General features: G+C 45.8%; 1 protein-coding gene across 15 annotated transcripts in view; it reads right to left on the reverse strand.

The window, feature by feature from the left end:
* PTPRT (protein tyrosine phosphatase receptor type T) overlaps positions 1 to 17,426 on the reverse strand; it is a 1,082,577-nt gene extending 1,065,151 nt beyond the window's left edge. For 14 of the 15 annotated variants that reach the window (XM_058685649.1, XM_058685643.1, XM_058685647.1 and 11 more), the window contains exon 1: positions 17,191 to 17,426. In XM_058685649.1, the coding sequence (XP_058541632.1) occupies positions 17,191 to 17,278 (88 nt within the window). In that variant the 5' untranslated portion in view covers positions 17,279 to 17,426. The remainder of the gene's footprint in view (positions 1 to 17,190) is intronic. The other variant, XM_058685651.1, reaches the window with a different exon arrangement.
* Between the last annotated feature and the right edge of the window lie 573 nt (positions 17,427 to 17,999).

The raw sequence follows: 17,999 nt of genomic DNA on the forward strand, positions 1-17,999 counted from the left end.
AGCAAAGCTACCTTCCATTTGGTTTATATGGAAAGTGACCTCCAACCAGAAAGACTTAATTGGCCGAAGACCACACAACAGATTCACGATGCATCTTTGATCTCTAGACCAGTGGTTCTCAAATTTTCACATGCACCAGAATCGCCTGGAGGGCTTGTTAGAACACAGATAGCTAAGCCCCCCCCCTCCAGAGTTTATGATTCAGTAGGTCTGGGACGGGTCTCCAGATCTGGCATTTATAAAAAGTTCGCAGGTGGTGGTGCTAGTCCAGGGACACACTTTGAGAACTACTGCCACTGAGGAATACAGCCATACAAGAAAGCAGTGAGGCAGAAAGAAAGGAGGTTAAATACCCTAACCCTTTTCTGTCTGCCATATAGTCTCCTCCGGGTGTTCCCCATCTGCCAAACTCAATCAGAAAGTAGAGGGCAAAGGAGTCAAGGTCATGCAGCCTCCTGGAACTCAGAGAAGTACAAAGAAGGACTCCATTAATGCAATTCCCTCCCCTTACCCTTTCCAAATTAAAGGGTACTAACGGCCTCTTGCCCTTCTGAGTCTCTAGATGTCTTAGCATCCCTTGTAGGGTCCCTTAACTCCAACTCTACCCCATATATAGGCCCTTCATTACAGTCTCTTGACACATTGGGAGTTGAATTCTGTTTTCTGTTAAAATCCAGAGAGATATACCACCAGACCCCCAGACACCTCTTCTAGTGATGATCATTTCAGAAACTGACAAAAGCTATTCTGTATTTTCTTATACACCATCTATAAAATGCAGGTCAAATATGAGATAATCTTTTTTGCTACATAAATATGAATTGTATATGCAACTTGCAGGAATCTGCACAGCAAATACAATGAGAGCCTAAGGTAGGGATTAAGAAATTCATCCTGGTTTCCCTGGCACACTCCTAGCTTCAGCACTATAGGGCCCATATCCTGGGAAACAACTGCACCCTGGACAAACCAGGACAACTGGTCACCCTAGCCATATACTCTTATACTCCTATGAACTCCAGCAATAGTACTCCAGCAATAGCACCACCACCAAAAATGGCTAGCATTTATTGAGCACTTTCCTTGAGCCTGGCCCCATGCTACGTTTTTTACATACATCAGTTCATTGACTTCTTAGAACCATGCTACAGGCAAGTTACTGTTATTAGCCTCATTTCACAGATGATAAAATTGAGACTCAGAGGGCTCAAATAACTTGTTCAAGGTCATACAGCTTATAAGTAGCACAGAACTGACTTGAACCCACACAGCCTGAGATCAGAGCCTGCACTTTTAACTAGCATGGTTTCCTTCATGACAGAGCAGATGGGTCTACCTATAACCAGACCTGATTCTATGAGAAAGAAAACCAAGAATTACCAAAAGGTCATATTAAGGACCAAGGTTGAAAACTGCAGCCACAAGAGCAGAAATTGAGAAGGGATTTACACATTCTTTATTATAGGGCACACAATGAAAAAGTCATTGGGGACGTATTCGGAGCTTTTGGAAAATTACACAGGCCCACATATTTCAGAATCTGAGATTTCTGCAGCAAAAATCTGTGACAATTACCACCTGATGCACCCTACAGATTCAAAGCCAGTTCCACCTGATCGCTTAAGCTTCAGCCACTCATTTGTAAGGCAGGAATAATAACCACCACTCTTAAATCTGCAGAGTGGCTATCCTATGGGTTAAATGAACCCAGTAAACTATGTCCAGCCAAAAAGTGTTTTCCTAAAATGCTTTGTTTGCTGGAGACCAGAGGTCCAAAGCTCATGGTCTGAGATGAACCTCTCATGCCATCTGAGTTCCCTGGGGGGTATGGCACCTTCAGCTGTCAAGCACCCAATGTTGAGTCAGTGGCAGCCACTTCTAAAGGCTCCATGTTTATTCCAGACCAAATGAGGGTCCTCCCCTACGAATTACCTTCTTTTAAGATTGGGGTGGTTGAGACTTATTTGGGAAGGAGATGGGTTTCTTTCTTAGGAAGACAGCACCTCTCTCCCATACCTCTTACTGCCATAAAAATCTTCTAACATTCAACATCACGTGGTGGTTAAGAACCTGGACTCTGAAATGACACGACAACCAATATGACTGAGGCCAAGCCCTTGCACCTCCATAACACCAATTCCCTTATCTGATATATGCAATTGTTGTGTCTGCTTCGTGGCGATTTAATGAAGTCTTACAACCCCCTGAAAGGAATTCTCGTTGGAAATTTTGAAGAAAGGCTTTCCACCCAGGAATTTCAAGTAAGACCTAAATGTTTCCCCTAAGTGTGAATTCAGCACAGAACCTGGCACAAAGTAAAACAGAGAACAGAAAGTTGTGGCTAAAAACACGGATTCTAGCCCCAATTACTTGGGTTCAAGTCCTGGCTCTACCACTCACTAGCTGTATGACCTTGCTACATAGCCACTTTGTTCCTCATTTTTGATGATAATTGTACCCATATCATAGGACTGTTATGAAGATTCTACAAGTGACAATGAGTAAAGCCTTTGAAAAATGTCTGGCTCGTTGTAAGTATTTAAAGCATGCAATAATATTAGTGTTTGCTATTTGGTAGACATTTCCTTCTCCTGCACTGATTCCCCTAGTGTTCAGTTTGAATCCTTCCTGCTCTGCAGACATACCCCAGTGCACTTATGATTTTCATAACTTTAGAATCTGTTTCCCTATTATTATTCCCCTATCATCCATCATTTCACCAAATTACTTGTCATCTCCTTGTATTTTCTGCTTTCCATTCCAACATGTGCCAAATGCTTCTCTCTTCTGTATACTCTTCAGGGTTTAGAAATCTTCATCCCAGGGGAGTTAAAATTCCTTCTGTCTTATTCTAATCCAGCCTGCTCTAATGGAGTTGCGGTTTGAAATGAACAATCCTGGCAACAGATTCTGTTTGTTTCATCTCCTAGACCTGGAGATCCCACACATATTCCTTTTGAACAAACTATGGATGGTGTTAAATAAGAAAACTAATTAATCAGCAAGGGGTAGATTTTTATAATATGTAACCTCTAGCAAGGATCTCAAATGATTTGATTGTCAGGGGAAAAAATTCAAAATCCTAACGTCAGACACTAGAACTCAAGCCCTTAAGAAACACAGACATCATCTGCTCATTTCACAGATGGGAAAACTGGGCCCAGATTCACAGCACCTCTGAATACTGAAAAGACTGTGCAATATTATTCCTCTGTATTGAATGTGCCTTCTGTGGCCCCAAGCAAACCCAGGGACAGAGGCTGTCCTGTGGAAGAAACTCTGTTATTTCTCCATGGAAGTACCAGGAGAGAGAAGGGGGTGTTACAAGTGGAAGGATTCTGATACTTAATAAGGCCCCCTCCATCAGGGCCCCAATCACTCATGCTCAAATGTTTCCCTATATCTGGGACACAATTCTCTACTTCTTTCCTTCTAACCAGATGCAGGGGTCTTAGAATTCCCCACAGGAATCCTAATTACAGACTTTGAAAGAAAATGTTGCATTTAAAAAAACAAAAGCATTCCGTATAGAAAATAATACCTAAATTTGTTTTGAAAGAGTGACTGAAGGAAGCAATACATATGTTTAAAATCTTTACCATATGCACTTTACTGACAAATCTTAAATTCCAAGCGTATCACTTCTTTTAATGTTTGTTTATTTTGAGAAAGAGAGCGAGTGTGAGCTGGAGAGGGAAAGAGAGAGAGAGAGAGGGAGAAAGACAATCCCAAGCAGGCTCCGCACTGTCAGCACAGAGCCTGATGTGGGGCTCGATCCCACAAACCATGAGATCATGACCTGAGCCAAAACCAAGAATCAGACGCTTAACCAAATGAGCCACCCAGGCACCCCTGAGGGCATCACTTTTGAATGAGATAATTTAAATGCACAAATATTACAAACAGAAGTGTAACTAACACCTTCTCTATCAAGAATTATCAACTAGTTTTAACAAATTTACTTAAAGTATGTTCCCCTTTCCAAATGAAATAAAAAATTACAGATAAAGTCAAATGCCCTTCATCTACTATTCCAGCTCCTTTTCTCCCCATCTCTCTTCCACAGAGTAGAACTTTCCATGTTGCATTTTATACTAAAATAAACATACACAGATTATCACTATTTAATTGTTACATTTATAAAATCAGCTCTTTTTTCTTCCCACAGAAGAGGATGTAGCCTTGCAGATGCAGAGTTTGCTTCATGAACCAGAAAAGCCTAATAATATTTGCAAATATTCTTTAATAGATACTCATATTTTTAATATAAGATCTTCCAAGGTGCTGATCGAAAAGGGCAGTGGTACAGCAAAAATTGGGCTGCTTCTGTGTATAAGTGGGATTCTACCAGGGTTAAAGATGTCAGTAGCAACTATGCATCCCATTAGGGACCTAAGAAACCAGAAAAGGTCAGGCCAAGATATACTACATCTGCTTCCCCTCTGTATAGTCACCTCACTTCCATGATATCCTATATCTCTGCCTAAATAAATCAGGAACTTTTGGAAGTTTGGGACCACATACAAGGTCTCTGCCAAATAATCTATAATCCATGTGAAACTATGCCATTGGTGTCAGAAGTGGGACAGGCATGAAGATCTCACCATCATGACCAGATTTACTCAGAGATCAGAATGCCAAAGTAGGAAACAAGAAGTAAAACATGTCTCAAACATAAGAATTTTTGTGGAAGAGCTCGGTCCAGTGGGATTCATCCACTATTACTCTGCCTCCAACCGTTTGGACCTGACATATAATAAAAGATGGCTCAGGCATAATTCCTATAATCTTCTAGATGACCCAAAATCCTTCTAGGACTACAGATCTCCAAAGGGAGTTAAAACCCCAAAAGAAGGAAACATCTGAAGTTTAAGCCAGAACCTCTGGATCACAATTAGACATGTGAAAAGTAACATGGCATAGGGTAGGTACCAAGGACCCTGAACCTCCAGGTGGAACAGGTGGGCAGCAACTTTCTAGGGACAAATGATAGCTGCTGAGGATTTGGAGGTGAGAGGAAATGAGAAGGCAACTGAGAAATGCTTCAGTACTCACTAAGCCAATTCTCAGGTAAAACCAGTAACAATATGCTCTTGTACACAAGTGAACTTAAATGTATGCTAAATGTGTTATAGGTAAAGATAAAAAAGGTAAGAAAGCTGACTTCATCAACCTTCACTTAAAAAGTGACCGATAAGGAGAGCAGTCCTAGGTTAAACTAAAACTCGGCTTTAAAAAAATTATGTGTACAAGAATCACATCTTGGAGCTCTGGCATTTGTTCAGGTTAATTGCACTCCTCCACCAACAATGATGTTCAGAGGGTCAGGTTCCAGAAATAATGTTCTCCCTGGAGCACACATCCTCAGTGCAGAAGACTTAAAAGACTTACTTTAGATGGGAAATTTGCATTGATAACCATACCCCCCCCCAAAAAAAAAGTTTTTTGAATGTGTGTTTGAAGCGATGGCAGTAAGGTACCTGGGTGCGGCTAAGTGCTCGCATGTTTGAGCTGAGCATCACAGAAGTGAAAAGTGTAAGTATCCTCTTTCTCAGGAGGCTGCACAGTTCCTCTGTAAAACTAATTTAAATGGCCTCAAGACAATACAACCCAAGTATTAGAGAGCTGGCCTCTGCTTTGTTCCAGACAATTCTGTTTAGAGGAAGATAATGATCCAGAGCCAGCTGGGATAAAGGGAAGAGGCTGGCAATGCTCCCAGCTTCTGAATATAACTGATCAGTCCTTCTACCCCACCCCACCCCATGCCACCCTGCCCTATCACCCCACCCCACCCCACCCTATCCCTGGTTTGAGACAAGTTAGAATCTTAGTTTAAATCTTGGTTTCTCAAGTTTCTGAGCCAAAAACCACTCCCTCAACCCCAATACACACATTTCTGGTAACAAAAGGTAAAAAAATAAAATGCAAAAGGTGAAGAGATGGTATATAGACAACAGTCAGCACAGGAGGGACTCACTGAAAAAAAAAAAAAAAATACAGTTAAAACAGCAGAAGGTCCTCGGGGCGCCTGGGTGGCTTAGTTGGTTGGGCGTCCAACTTCAGCTCAGGTCATGATCTCACAACTTGTGAGTTCAAGTCCCACATCAGGCTCTGCACTGACAGCTCAGAGCCTGGAGCCTGCTTTGAATTCTGTGTCTCCCCCTCTCTCTCTCTCTGCCCCTTCCCCACTCATGCTCTGCCTCTCTCTCTCTCTCAAAAATAAATAAACATTAAAAAAAATTTTAAGAAAAAAAAAAAAAAAAAACAGCAGAAGGTCCGGATCTGGAAACAGGAGAGGGCAGATATGGAAATGGCTATAAAATCTACACTGGCACAGTGGAGGGGCACAGAGTCCTTGACCCGGTCCTGCAGGTACAGTTGTGCAGGTCCCACATCAACACGTGCAGCACGTGCAGCCCTGACCTAGACACCCAGGGAAAGTACGCCCCTACCTCCTCCACCTGGGACCCGACTTTGCACAGCCTGAGTCAGCAGGACTGCAGATGACAGTTAACATCTGAGACCCTACTCAAAAATCAAGACAGTGAAAGTGGAGGAGAAACAACTTCCCGAGAGAGACGGCGGACAAACTCAAGGTGCCTTGGCTTCCTCCTTCCCCAGAGCCACCTCATGGAAATAAATCCAAGAGGGCAGGGGATTGGGACCATTACAAACTAGTGGCCCTCCTGCCTAAATACAAACAATGCCTCGACAAACACAATAGGGACCGTGGCTCCACCATTCCCACCCACCAAGCGAAGAGGTAACGTGTGAAATCAGGTAAATTCCCAGAGCAGGTCCTCACCAGGAAGTCCAACATCTGGTCAGCCCATTGATTTTTGACAAAACCATTCTTTACTAGAAGATTTCATGGTTCCAAACCACCACTAGCCTGAAAAAAATGCTGTGACTGGGGGCACCCGGATGGCTCAGTAGGTTGAGCATCCGACTTCAGCTCAGGTCATGATCTCACGGTTCATGAGTTCAAGCTCCACATCGGGCTCCGTGCTGACAGCTCAGAGCCTGGAGCCTGCTTCAGATTCTGTGTCTCACTCTCTCTCTCTGCCCCTCTTCCCCCACCTTGCACTCAGTGTCTCTCTCTTTCTCAAAAATAAACATTAAAAAAAAATTTTTTTTAATGCTGTGACTGAATGTCTTCTAATGACCATACTATTACAACAGCAATCAAAACTTGGAGTACAGGCAGACATGTTTTGATCTATATAATATTTGTATATTTACATTAAATCTTTAGGTCACTGTAACTTACTAAATTCTCGATATTCCCCTGCTCACACTCTCTCTCTTGCTCTGAAAAATAAACATTAAGGGGCGCCTGGGTGGCTCAGTAGGTTAAGCGTCCAACTTCAACTCAGGTCATGATCTCACAGTTCGTGGGTTTGAGCCCCACATTGGGCTCTGTGCTGACAGCTCAGAGCCTGGAGCCTGCTTCACATTCTGTGTCTCCCTCTCTCTCTGTTCCTCCCGCACTCATGCTCTATCTCTCTCTCTCTCCCCTTCAAAAATAAATAAAAACATTAAAAAAATAAATAAATAAACATTAAAAAACTAAAAAAAAAAAAAATAAATTCTCAATGTTAGTTTTTTGTGACAATAAAAACCCTCTGGAAATGGGTTAAAAAAGTCTAGAATAAGTACCAATTTTTTTAAGTTTATTTATTTTGAGAGAGAGAGAGAGAACACACAAATGGGTAAGGGGCAGAGAAAGAGGGAGAGAGAGAATCCCAAGCAGGCTCCACACAGTCAGCACAGAGCCCAATGCAGGGCTCAAGCTCACAAACCACTAGATCATGACCTGAGCCAAAACCAAGAATCAGACAGATGCTTAACTGACTGAGCCACCCAGGTGCCTCTAAAATAAATACCAATTTTTAAAACTGGGATATCTAAAAGTAATAAAAATACTAACTTTCAGCTAAACTACAGCCCTTATTTATTGGTGTTTTTTATAAATTGGTTCTTGTGGAACCTAGATAGTAGTGTGAAAGTTTTAGTCTCACAAAAACAGATAGTACTTCAACTTTTAGAGTAAAGTTTGAAACGGCTTCTGATGGGTCTTCGTATTATTTCATTTTTACTTTACTGACACTCCTAATTAACTTTTTTTTAAGATTCATACCAAGTCAATTCAGAGACAATAAATCTCTCTATTCAATGGCCTTTGTATTTTTTTATATTTATTTATTTTGAGAGAGAGAGCACACACATGTACACATGCACGAGTGGGGGAGGGGCAGAGAGAGAGGGAGGGAGAGCACCCTAAGCAGGCTCCATGCTGTCAGTGCAGAGCCTGATGCAGGGCTCAATCGCACAAACCATGAGATCATGACCTGAGCCTACATCAAGAGTTGGACACTTAACCAACTGAGCCACCCAGGCACCCCTCAGAGGCCTTTAAAGAGCAAAGGCTTGACACTGAACTGACACCAATGCCTAAAATAATAAAAAGAATTAAAAGATGTGAACATAGTTACATTTTTATTTTTTTCCATGATACAAGGTTTCCTACACCTATCTATTTTTTGAGGTTCACGTAGTAGGCAGCTCCTGAAACTGCTCCCAACAATCCCCACTTCCTTCAAGTCCATATGTGATTCCCCCCTCCCTTGCAAGGAGGCTAGACCTAGTGACTTACATCTGACAGACAGAGGATGGCAACAGTGATGGATGTCACTTTCAAAACTGCATTATAAAAACTGACTTCCGTCTTGCTCACGCTTTTTCCTGTCCTCTCAATTGGTCAGTGACAGATCTGGCCACCATGTTATGATGGGGGGACCCACATGGTAAGGAAGCCAGAGTAGCCTCTAGCCAACAGTTCCTGAGAACTGAGCCCCTCACTCCGACAGCCCATGAGGAACTGAGCCCTCCCACAACCATGTGAGTGAGTCTGGAAGCAGATGCTTTTCCACTCCAGCTGAGTGGGCTGCAGCCCCAGCCAACACCCTGTTTGCAGCCTGTTGAGAGATCCAAAGCCAGAGAACCCAGCTGTGCCACACCCAGATTCCTGACTCGAAGAAATGGTGGGGCAATAAAGCCACTAGGTTCGGGGATATAACTTGTTACCCAGCCATAGATAACTAACATAATTCCCTTAGGGTGAGACTGGGATTTCTTTCTTTTTTTCTTTTCACAAAGTTGGTACCCAAGAAACACTGACATATGAGTTCATCTGGACCCAGGCACTTAGGGGCCAATTCCAAGATGCTTAAGAAAAAAAGAAGCGGTGACATCAACTTCTAGGCTACATTCTAAGCACACAGCATGACAATCACAAAATTATTTTTAATTAGATTAATAGGTCCTCATGCTCAGATCGACCTTTAAAAAATCTAAGAGATAAGTGGTCATAAATGCATGCTGTTTAAAATATCTTTCTCTTTCTATCCCTAACATTACCACCAGTCCCTGTTTTATTCTATTCTCCTCCGGCATTCAAATAAAACACCACAATGTGCATCTCAGATTCTGATATCTCCACAAAAAGGAACCACAATTCTTATAAAAAAGAAAGAAAGAAATAACTGACTGCATGTTTAGGACAGAAAACTTAGAGGTGAGCCTGGAGATCCTTGTTGTCACAGAAAAATAAGGACGTTCTCAAAGACATCTGAAAGTATGAAGAATAAACTGGTTCAAAGGGGCTCCTTGGACCAACCTGTGACTAGTTGAGCAGCAAAACCAAAAGTCATAATTATGGTCAATTAGACCAAGTCTGGATCATCCAAGGGCACTCATTCCTGATGATCAAACATTAAGTGCTCTTTTTTTTTTTTTTTTTTTTTTTTCTTTTTTTTTTTTTTAATGTTTATTTATTTTTGAGACAGAGAGAGACAGAGCATGAACAGGGGAGGGGCAGAGAGAGAGGGAGACACAGAATCCGAAGCAGGCTCCAGGCTCTGAGCCATCAGCCCAGAGCCCGATGCGGGGCTCGAACTCACAGACCGCGAGATCGTGACCTGAGCTGAAGTCGGACGCTCAACCGACTGAGCCACCCAGGCGCCCCCATTAAGTGCTCTTTAAAAAGTTCTCCTTGCAGGGCGCCTGGGTGGCTCAGTCGGTTAAGAGGCTGACTTCAGCTCAGGTCATGATCTCGCGGTCCATGAGTTCAAGCCCTGCGTCAGGCTCTGTGCTGACAGCTCAGAGCCTGGAGCCTGTTTCAGATTCTGTGTCTCCCTCTCTCTGACCCTCCCTCATTCATGCTCTGTCTTTCTCTGTGTCAAAAATAAATAAACGTTAAAAAAATTTTTTTTTTTTTTTAAAGTTCTCCTCGCTGACATGAATCTATTAATTCATGCTTGGCTCCAAAGAGACAGAGACATGACCCTTAAAGAATGCATATGCAACCACCCACCATGAGTTTTGGGAGGACCAAGAGAACTGGTTTTGTGATCTCAAGATCAGTTCCAGCACCACTGGGATAAAAGGGGACTAATGTAAAGTCAAGGTGATCCGAGAGGAAACATGCTCTTTAGGGTTCTGGGAAGCTGGAGCTGGGAATGTGGGTAACAAAACAGCTTCCTCCCTTGGAAGAGGACCGGCTTCAGCTTCGTGAGGCTGAGTGAAGTTTGAAGTTAGTAATCATCTGTGAAGTTCTCCTGGGGTATCAACGGAAGCACCCTATAAAGGCAGGAAAGAAACACAGGTATGGAGCTGTTTTCTCACCCCTAGTGGCTGTTCACCCTGTCAGGAAGCTAATGGCCCAAAAAACATGCTGCATCTGCTCCTTTTACAGGAGAGCATCTCTTCTGTTAAATTTCTACATCCTTGGCTTAATGAGAAAAAAGAAAATGAATGGTCTATCCTCTCCTCAACCCCAATCCATACCCTACCAAAATACTCCACGTACAAGCTATTCACATCTTTACTTTTAATAAGATTAGCACTCAAAAAACAAAAAAAAAAACAAAAAAAAAGCTGTTTCTATATTCACTACTCAACAATGAACAAAGCCACCTAATTGCTCAGATCCTTGTCTAAACTTCACAGTCTAAAACTTTTTCGTTTTTGCCAAATTGATGAAAGGGAAGACATGTTAGCTCATTGATTTAATTCAGTCTAAAGAGTCTAAAAGAGGGGCACCTGGGTGGCTCAGTCAGTTGAGTGTCTAACTTCGGCTCAGGTCATGATCTCACAGTTCATGGGTTCGAGCCCCGCATCAGGCTCTGCATTGACAGCTCAGAGCCTGGAGCCTGCTTCAGATTCTGTGTCTCCTTCTCTCTCTGCCCCTCCCCCACTCATACTTTGTCTCATTCTGTTTCTCAAAAATAAATAAATGTAAAAAAAAAAGAGTCTAAAAGAGAAGAAAAAAACAAAAATAATGACTTGCAAACAATTCATACAAAAAACTATTTGTGGAGACTGGCAAGGGGTAACAACAATGCCATTTATTGGGTGCCCGTTTTGTGCCAGGCACCTAGCTTGACAATTTACAGGAGCTATCTCTGGCTCTTCGAAGCACTGTTGTGCCCAATTTACAGATGCAGAAATAAAGGTTCAGAATAGCGAAGTAACAACTCATCAAGTTCGTATCTAAAGCAGGGAGCCAGGATTTATAGAGTTACCAACCATCACCTCCTTCCAGTTTTCAAATCTTTCCATCACTCTAAAATATTCTCTCGTGCCCACATGCTATAAATCCCTGATCCCACTGCCAGCCCAGGCAACCACTCATCTGTTTTCTATCTGTATAGATTTGCCTTTTTTGAATATTTTTTTTGGTTCTTTTGGGTGTTTTGTTTTGTTTTGTTTTGTTTTGTTTTGTTTTGTTTCATTGAGGAGGGGAGAGGCAGAAAGAGAGGTAGAGAGAATCCCAAGCAGGTTCTGTGCTGTCAGCACAGAGCCCAACAGAGGACTCGATCTCACAAACCATGAGATCATGAACCGAGCCGAAATCAAGAGTCAGACACTTAACCAACTGAGCTACGGAGCCACCTTGAGATTTGCCTTTTCCAAATATTTCACATAGTATACAGTCTTTCGCATCCGGCTCCTTTTGCCTAGCATGTTTTTTCAGGTTCATCAGTGTCATAACATTATCAATACTCCGTCCCTTTTCATTGCTAGTAGAATTCCAGTAGATGGGTTCCTAGTTGATGGACATTTGGATTGTTCCCAGTTTGGGGTCTTGTATGAATTACACTGCTATGAATATTCATGTGTGTATCTTTGTGTGGACATATGTTTTCGTGTCTATTGGGTATATTCCTAGAAGTGGACTCTCTGGATCCTATGGTATATGTGTATGTTTAACTTTTTAAAGAAACTGCCAAATGACATCACCATTTTTTATTCCCTCCAGCACCAAATAAAAATTTGAGGCTGAATATTCAAGAAACTGGAAAGACTTCAGATCTGTGTTCTACTCATGCACCAGTGGCTGTGTGTGTGTGTGTGTCTCAAACATTCTTCAGCAGCCTGACTCCAATGTGCAAAAAATTAAGTCTGTAACACTGTGGACTTCGATTCCTTAGTTACCTTCAGTTTCTTAGTTACCCACCAGTCTGGCAGTGGATCTGGTAAGGCTTCTGAGCAGCTCTTGCCTGTATAGATAACCGGGGTAGGCCAAGTGAAATACCCAAAATTTGGATAAAACCGGCCAAATGATCACCATTCCTCAGTGGCTCCTCACCCTTTCACTATTCTGCCTTTGTGACACATTAATTTTCATTTTTCACGATTGACTTCCAGAGGGTTCCTTGGGATCTATGCCTAGCATACTCCCTAGGTCCCTCTATATCGTCTTTAGAACGTGGCACTCTTACCAATGATAAGTGGCATTATCATCTTTATTTCCTCATCTCTCAGGCAAAAAAGAGTGCCCAGCAAGACCACATCAAATGCTAAATCCTAGGACTCCCAACTTGTCACCCTGGCCCAAATGAACACAACACTAGCAATCACCCCTGCATCTGATTGTTATTAATCTATTAAAAAGAGAGCGTGCGCGAGCCATGGTTTTCTTCCTCTCCAAACCAACTGAATCCATTTTACAAAATTTCATGGGACACTCTGTTTTCTAATATCTACGTGGTGTTGCCTCTTAGCCCCAATTCTGTAATGTGCTTGCAAATGCTATTAAACTTGTCCGACATGGTTTGTTTTCAATAATCCCATAGCTTTTTTATTTCTTGGAATGCCATGGACCTCCATATGTTTACTTATTCTCTGCTTGTTTATCAAGTGCACAAAGCATCCCCCACCCTCCCACTGCTCAAGAGTTCCACACACCTGATTTCTAGATTAGGTAAGAAAAGGAAATGGAGCAGGGGACAGAGTCCTGAGGCAAGGAAGAATGTATGAAGGAGGGGGTAGGAAGGGAGAAAAGATATTCCCAAATACTCTCCTGTTACAATGTGTAGCCATCTGGGTTTTTATAAGTTCTCATTTAGAAGGTAAAATGTGCTTAAAACTAAACATTCCCTATCTGAACTCTTGAATTGTCAAATGTATCCGTGTCAACTGTTTTGTACTAAATCACTTTCTGAAAGCAGTTGCAGGGAATCAAATCCCCCCCATCCCCCCCCAAAAAAAAACACTAAAATTCATCACCAAAACCCAGCCATCTAATATTCCATTCATAACTGACCTTAACATCAATGCCCCCTTGACCTGGGTCCACACACCAATGCCAAGGCTAGTAATAGACAAGGCTCCCCTTTAAGCTAAAGCACTACTGTGCACCAGCCTACTTCTCACTCCGCATCCATCATCTTGTTTTAGTCTTCCCAGAATCCAGTGAGGCAGCTACAATTATCCTTACTTTACAGATGAGAACCTGGGCATCAGAGGAGGTAAATGACTTTCCCAGGCTGGCATAGCTGGAAAGAGGCAGAGTGGGATTCACACACCAAAGCTCTTACTCATTTCTCTAAGTCAGGCTGCCTCCCTGAGTTAAACTCCCCAGGCCCCAACAGAGTTGCCATCTCTTCATCATCATCAATAAATATTTATGAAGGGCCCACCGCCTACACACCACCGCTCTTGTTTCCACAGCAACATGCTGTCAGAGAGTCATGGGAGTATCCTGTGCTTAAAGGAACAATGCTGTAATGTCCTGTGATCATGGCTCTGAAAGGTGACAGTTACACTACCACAGCGGACTCCGTCTCAACCGGCAGCCAGGAGCTTGCGAGCGCTGTGCGAGGGATAAGCAAGAAGAAACTGAAGAGAGGAGAAAGGGAGTGGGTTTTTACCCAAGAAAACAGTCTGCTTTCATTGTGAATGTGTTTGTGATTGTTGCTGAAACAGAATCCAGGCCAGGTTGGCACATTAATTGTTCTTTTATTAGGAAAGAAATCAAGCAATCCAGGAGAGAAAATAAAATTTGACTGTACTGCTAACGGTTCCCCAGAGATAACTGGTAATGATTATCGAGTTAAATGACTACATCGCTAACAATTGCAGTCTCAAGTCAGTCCCCTCTACGATCCATTGTCGCTCTCACTGTACAGACGCTGAAATCCTCTAGTAAATGGACTAATTATCCCGTATCTGTTTTAGTTGTTTCTCTCTTGCCCCATCCCAAATCATGTTTTGCCACACTCTCAACAAGCTGATTTCAAATGCTTTTTTTTTTTTAACTACCATTCCTTGCAATCATCATCCTGGCTCATGAACCACATCTTAGTAGGAAGAAGGAAACTGCCTTTTGATGACAGGCTCTTGCCACTGACTTTTGGACACCATGACCAACATGTTACAGCAAAACATATCATCCCAAATGTGTACTAGATACAAATTCCAAGTGCTTTTAAGACTGGGAACTTTCAGATTAAAAAGGTATGAGGCACACACCACTGAGTTTTAAAATGTATTCTTTACCCAAACTTGCCAAAAGTTTTAAATAAGATACTTTAAAGCAAATCAAGATATTGTCGTATTTGTACTAGATCTGGATTCCAACAGTTTCAGCATTTAGAAATTAAGAGGATAAGTCCATTTTAAAAAATCAACATTTGCAGCATTCCTGCATCTACAAATGTAGATGTTCACGAAGAAACCTGGGGGGGGGGGGGGGGAAATCGAATGTAAATGGTCTAAGACATTTGCATTAAACCAAAAAGGAGAGAAAAGATATCTACAGAAAATCCCCATTTTTACAACTGAATGAGGCTTTCTCCCACACAAGCTAATCCCACTCGTTCAAGGAGCCTCTAGCACAAACGCAGTCGCTTGCTAAGTATATGCCGTAGTAGGTTTGCAGAAGTCACTCGGCTCAAGTAGAACCAAAAGAAACATATGGTGCCTTAACAGTAGATTTCTTCCCAAACTGTACTCCTGGACTGCTTTTCTTTCCCGAGTGTTCCAAAGAGCAAACAAAGAAAAGGTGCTGGCTCCTCACACTTCTCTAAATGTTTTAACAAAAGGCTGCTGAATAAACACATTACTCATTTAAAATTTGAAAAGAAGTTCTATTCCTGAGCTGACAGCAACTGGATTTGCATTTTAACAGTTGTGGGCGAGCGCCACCTGGCGGGAGGCACCGGAACCGGCGTGCTTTGTGCGTTGGACAGCTTCCCCAGGCCGGTACCGTTTCACCGCACGCTTCGCAAGAACGGCTGGACACCCGCGGCGGAATATTTTTGACACTGATTTTTTGCCGCGGGAACGTGAGTACTGTGAATGCGTGGCGGGCCCGCCAGGCCCTGGAGGAAAGTAAAAATTTAAATCACGAAGTACGCCCGGGGCTCCAGGACCGTCCCCAGCATCTTCCTTTTCTCCCCTCCCCAGCACACCTAATGCAGACCCAGAGCGAGGAGAAACAGAATTGCACACCCACCACCTTTAGAACGGTGCCGTGCCTGTCCCTCTTCCCTCACTGGCTAATCCTACGCACACAGCTCAAAAGAAGTGCCCTAGTCACCCAACTTCCCAGCCACGGAAACGGGCTGTCCCCTTCGCAGAAGTCCCATACTGAGTTCCCATTTAGTAGGCAGCAAGAGAGACGCCAGTGCCTGTCCAACGGAGTGTCACTCCATTGCTTCCTAACCTCAAGTGCAACCTGCTTAAGGAGGCTACACTCCACCACAGCTTTCTTTTTTTCTTTCTCTCTTTCCTTCTTCAAAACAATATATGGGCACCGCTGTTACTCGGCAATCCGAAACTCATCTTTTCCTACATCTCACTTGTTTATCTCAGCCTGTCCGTGTGATCTCAGCAACCTCCAGCTCAGTGTGGCCACATCAAATCAAATCGGGGCTAAAAACAAACAAACACAAACAGACAAACAAACTTCAAGGTGATTTTGAACTTGGAAGCATACCTGGCCAATCCCTCCCTTTTCTCCCTCCACCTACCGCCCAGTCTTTGGGGGCCTGGGGCTGGAAGTTGGCCTGAGGCGGGCTTGGCGATGGAGAAGACGCAGGATGGTGATGGTCTCCCATGCATGCCAACCTATCATTAGGGGCACCCCAGACCCCCAACACCGAGAACCACCACTGCTCACCTCCTTCCTACGGTCAAACCCAAATATGGGTCCCCCACCCCTAAACTTTTCAGGAGCCAACAGGCTCAAAGGTCGAAGCCACTCCGCTCCAAGGGCCTTAACTGGGGCGACCATCTACTCTGGCTGAAAACCACGGGCTAGGGAGGAGGTCAGTGCCGCCCCAGTCGTTAACACCCACACCCCCACGGTGCCTTCAGCGGCTCGCTTAAGCCTTAGCTGAGGGGCGCGGCGTGTTTCGAGCAAGTCTGGAGCTGGCCGTCTCTCCCTGGAGACAAGAAAAGCCACCGCCCCGGCAGCCGCGGCCTGCTGGCGACCGGTGCTCCCCCACGAAAAGCGCGCGCTGCCCCCCAGAAGCTGCGGGGAGCGAACGCTCCACCCCGGGCGCCGGTGCCGCTTCTCGTCCCGCCGCCCCAAACACTCCAGTGACAGATTCCGACAAGTGGGAGGCAGCAAGTGGAGACGTTCGCAACAACCGCGAAAGTTACTCCCGCCCGGGGGCCCGCAGCAAAGTCGGGCGGGGAACTCCGCCAAACGCGGGCTGCCGGGAGGGGGGACGCGCGGGCCCGGGCGCGCAGGGACGCGGCTGCCCGCGCCGGCGACGGGGACCCGGCTCCGGCCCCCGGGACGCGCCCCCCGCCAGCCCGCACAACTTTCTCCCCCGAGGGCCCCGCGGCGGCCTCGGGCGCGCCGGGGAGCGAGCGGGGCCCGGCGGGCGTACTCACCTGCGGCGCTCTGTGCCCCGGCGCCGGGCAGCGAAGGCAGCTGCAGCCGCAGGAGCAGGCTGAGGGCGAGCGCGGCGAGGCTCGCCATCCGGGCGGCGGCGGGAGGCTCAGCCCCTTCCCGCGGGAGCCGGGGCCGGGGCCGGGACTCGGGCGGGCGCGGGGCGGCCCCGCATCGCCGGCGCGGCCGCACGCAGGGGCTCCGCGGCGCTCCCGGAGCCGGCGCCGCTGCGCTCGGAGCCGAGGCGCGGCGCGAACTGAGGCGGGCGGCTGGGCGGGGGCGGGACGCGGGGGGCGGGGGCGGGGGGCGGCGTCCCCCGAGTCCTAACGCCGCCGCCGCCGCCGCCGCCCGCCCGCCCGGCGCTCCGCCCGGGCCGCGCACACACCCTCGCGCGCACGCCCGCGCCCCGCACACGCCCGCCGCCGGCGCACCCTCGCAGGGGCTGGTCGGCTCCGGGCGGCCGGCTCAGTCTCGCGCCCACACGCAGCAGCCCCCGCGCGCACCCCCGCGCCCCCACGCGCGCCGGGGTCCTCGCCTCCTCGCCCCGCGCAGCGCGGCGCAGCCAAGCATCGTCTGCCCGGCTTGGGCGCAGGTACCGGGGGCGGTAGGGGGAGGCGGGAGAGAGGGAGCAGCCGCCGTGTGAACTCGGAGTGGGAGAACAGGTGAGTGGGGGCGCGGGGGGGAGAGGAGGCCGGGAGGGAGCAGCCGTCTCAACTCGGGATGGGGCGGGGGGGGGGGGCGGGGGGGGGGGGCAGGGGAGTGGGGGAGGGGTCATCTGTCCTAAGCTGGGGCGGGCGTCTGCTGGCGAGGG

The sequence above is a fragment of the Neofelis nebulosa genome, chromosome 9 (assembly GCF_028018385.1).
Source record: "Neofelis nebulosa isolate mNeoNeb1 chromosome 9, mNeoNeb1.pri, whole genome shotgun sequence".
In the NCBI taxonomy this organism is placed as follows: Eukaryota; Metazoa; Chordata; class Mammalia; order Carnivora; family Felidae; genus Neofelis; species Neofelis nebulosa.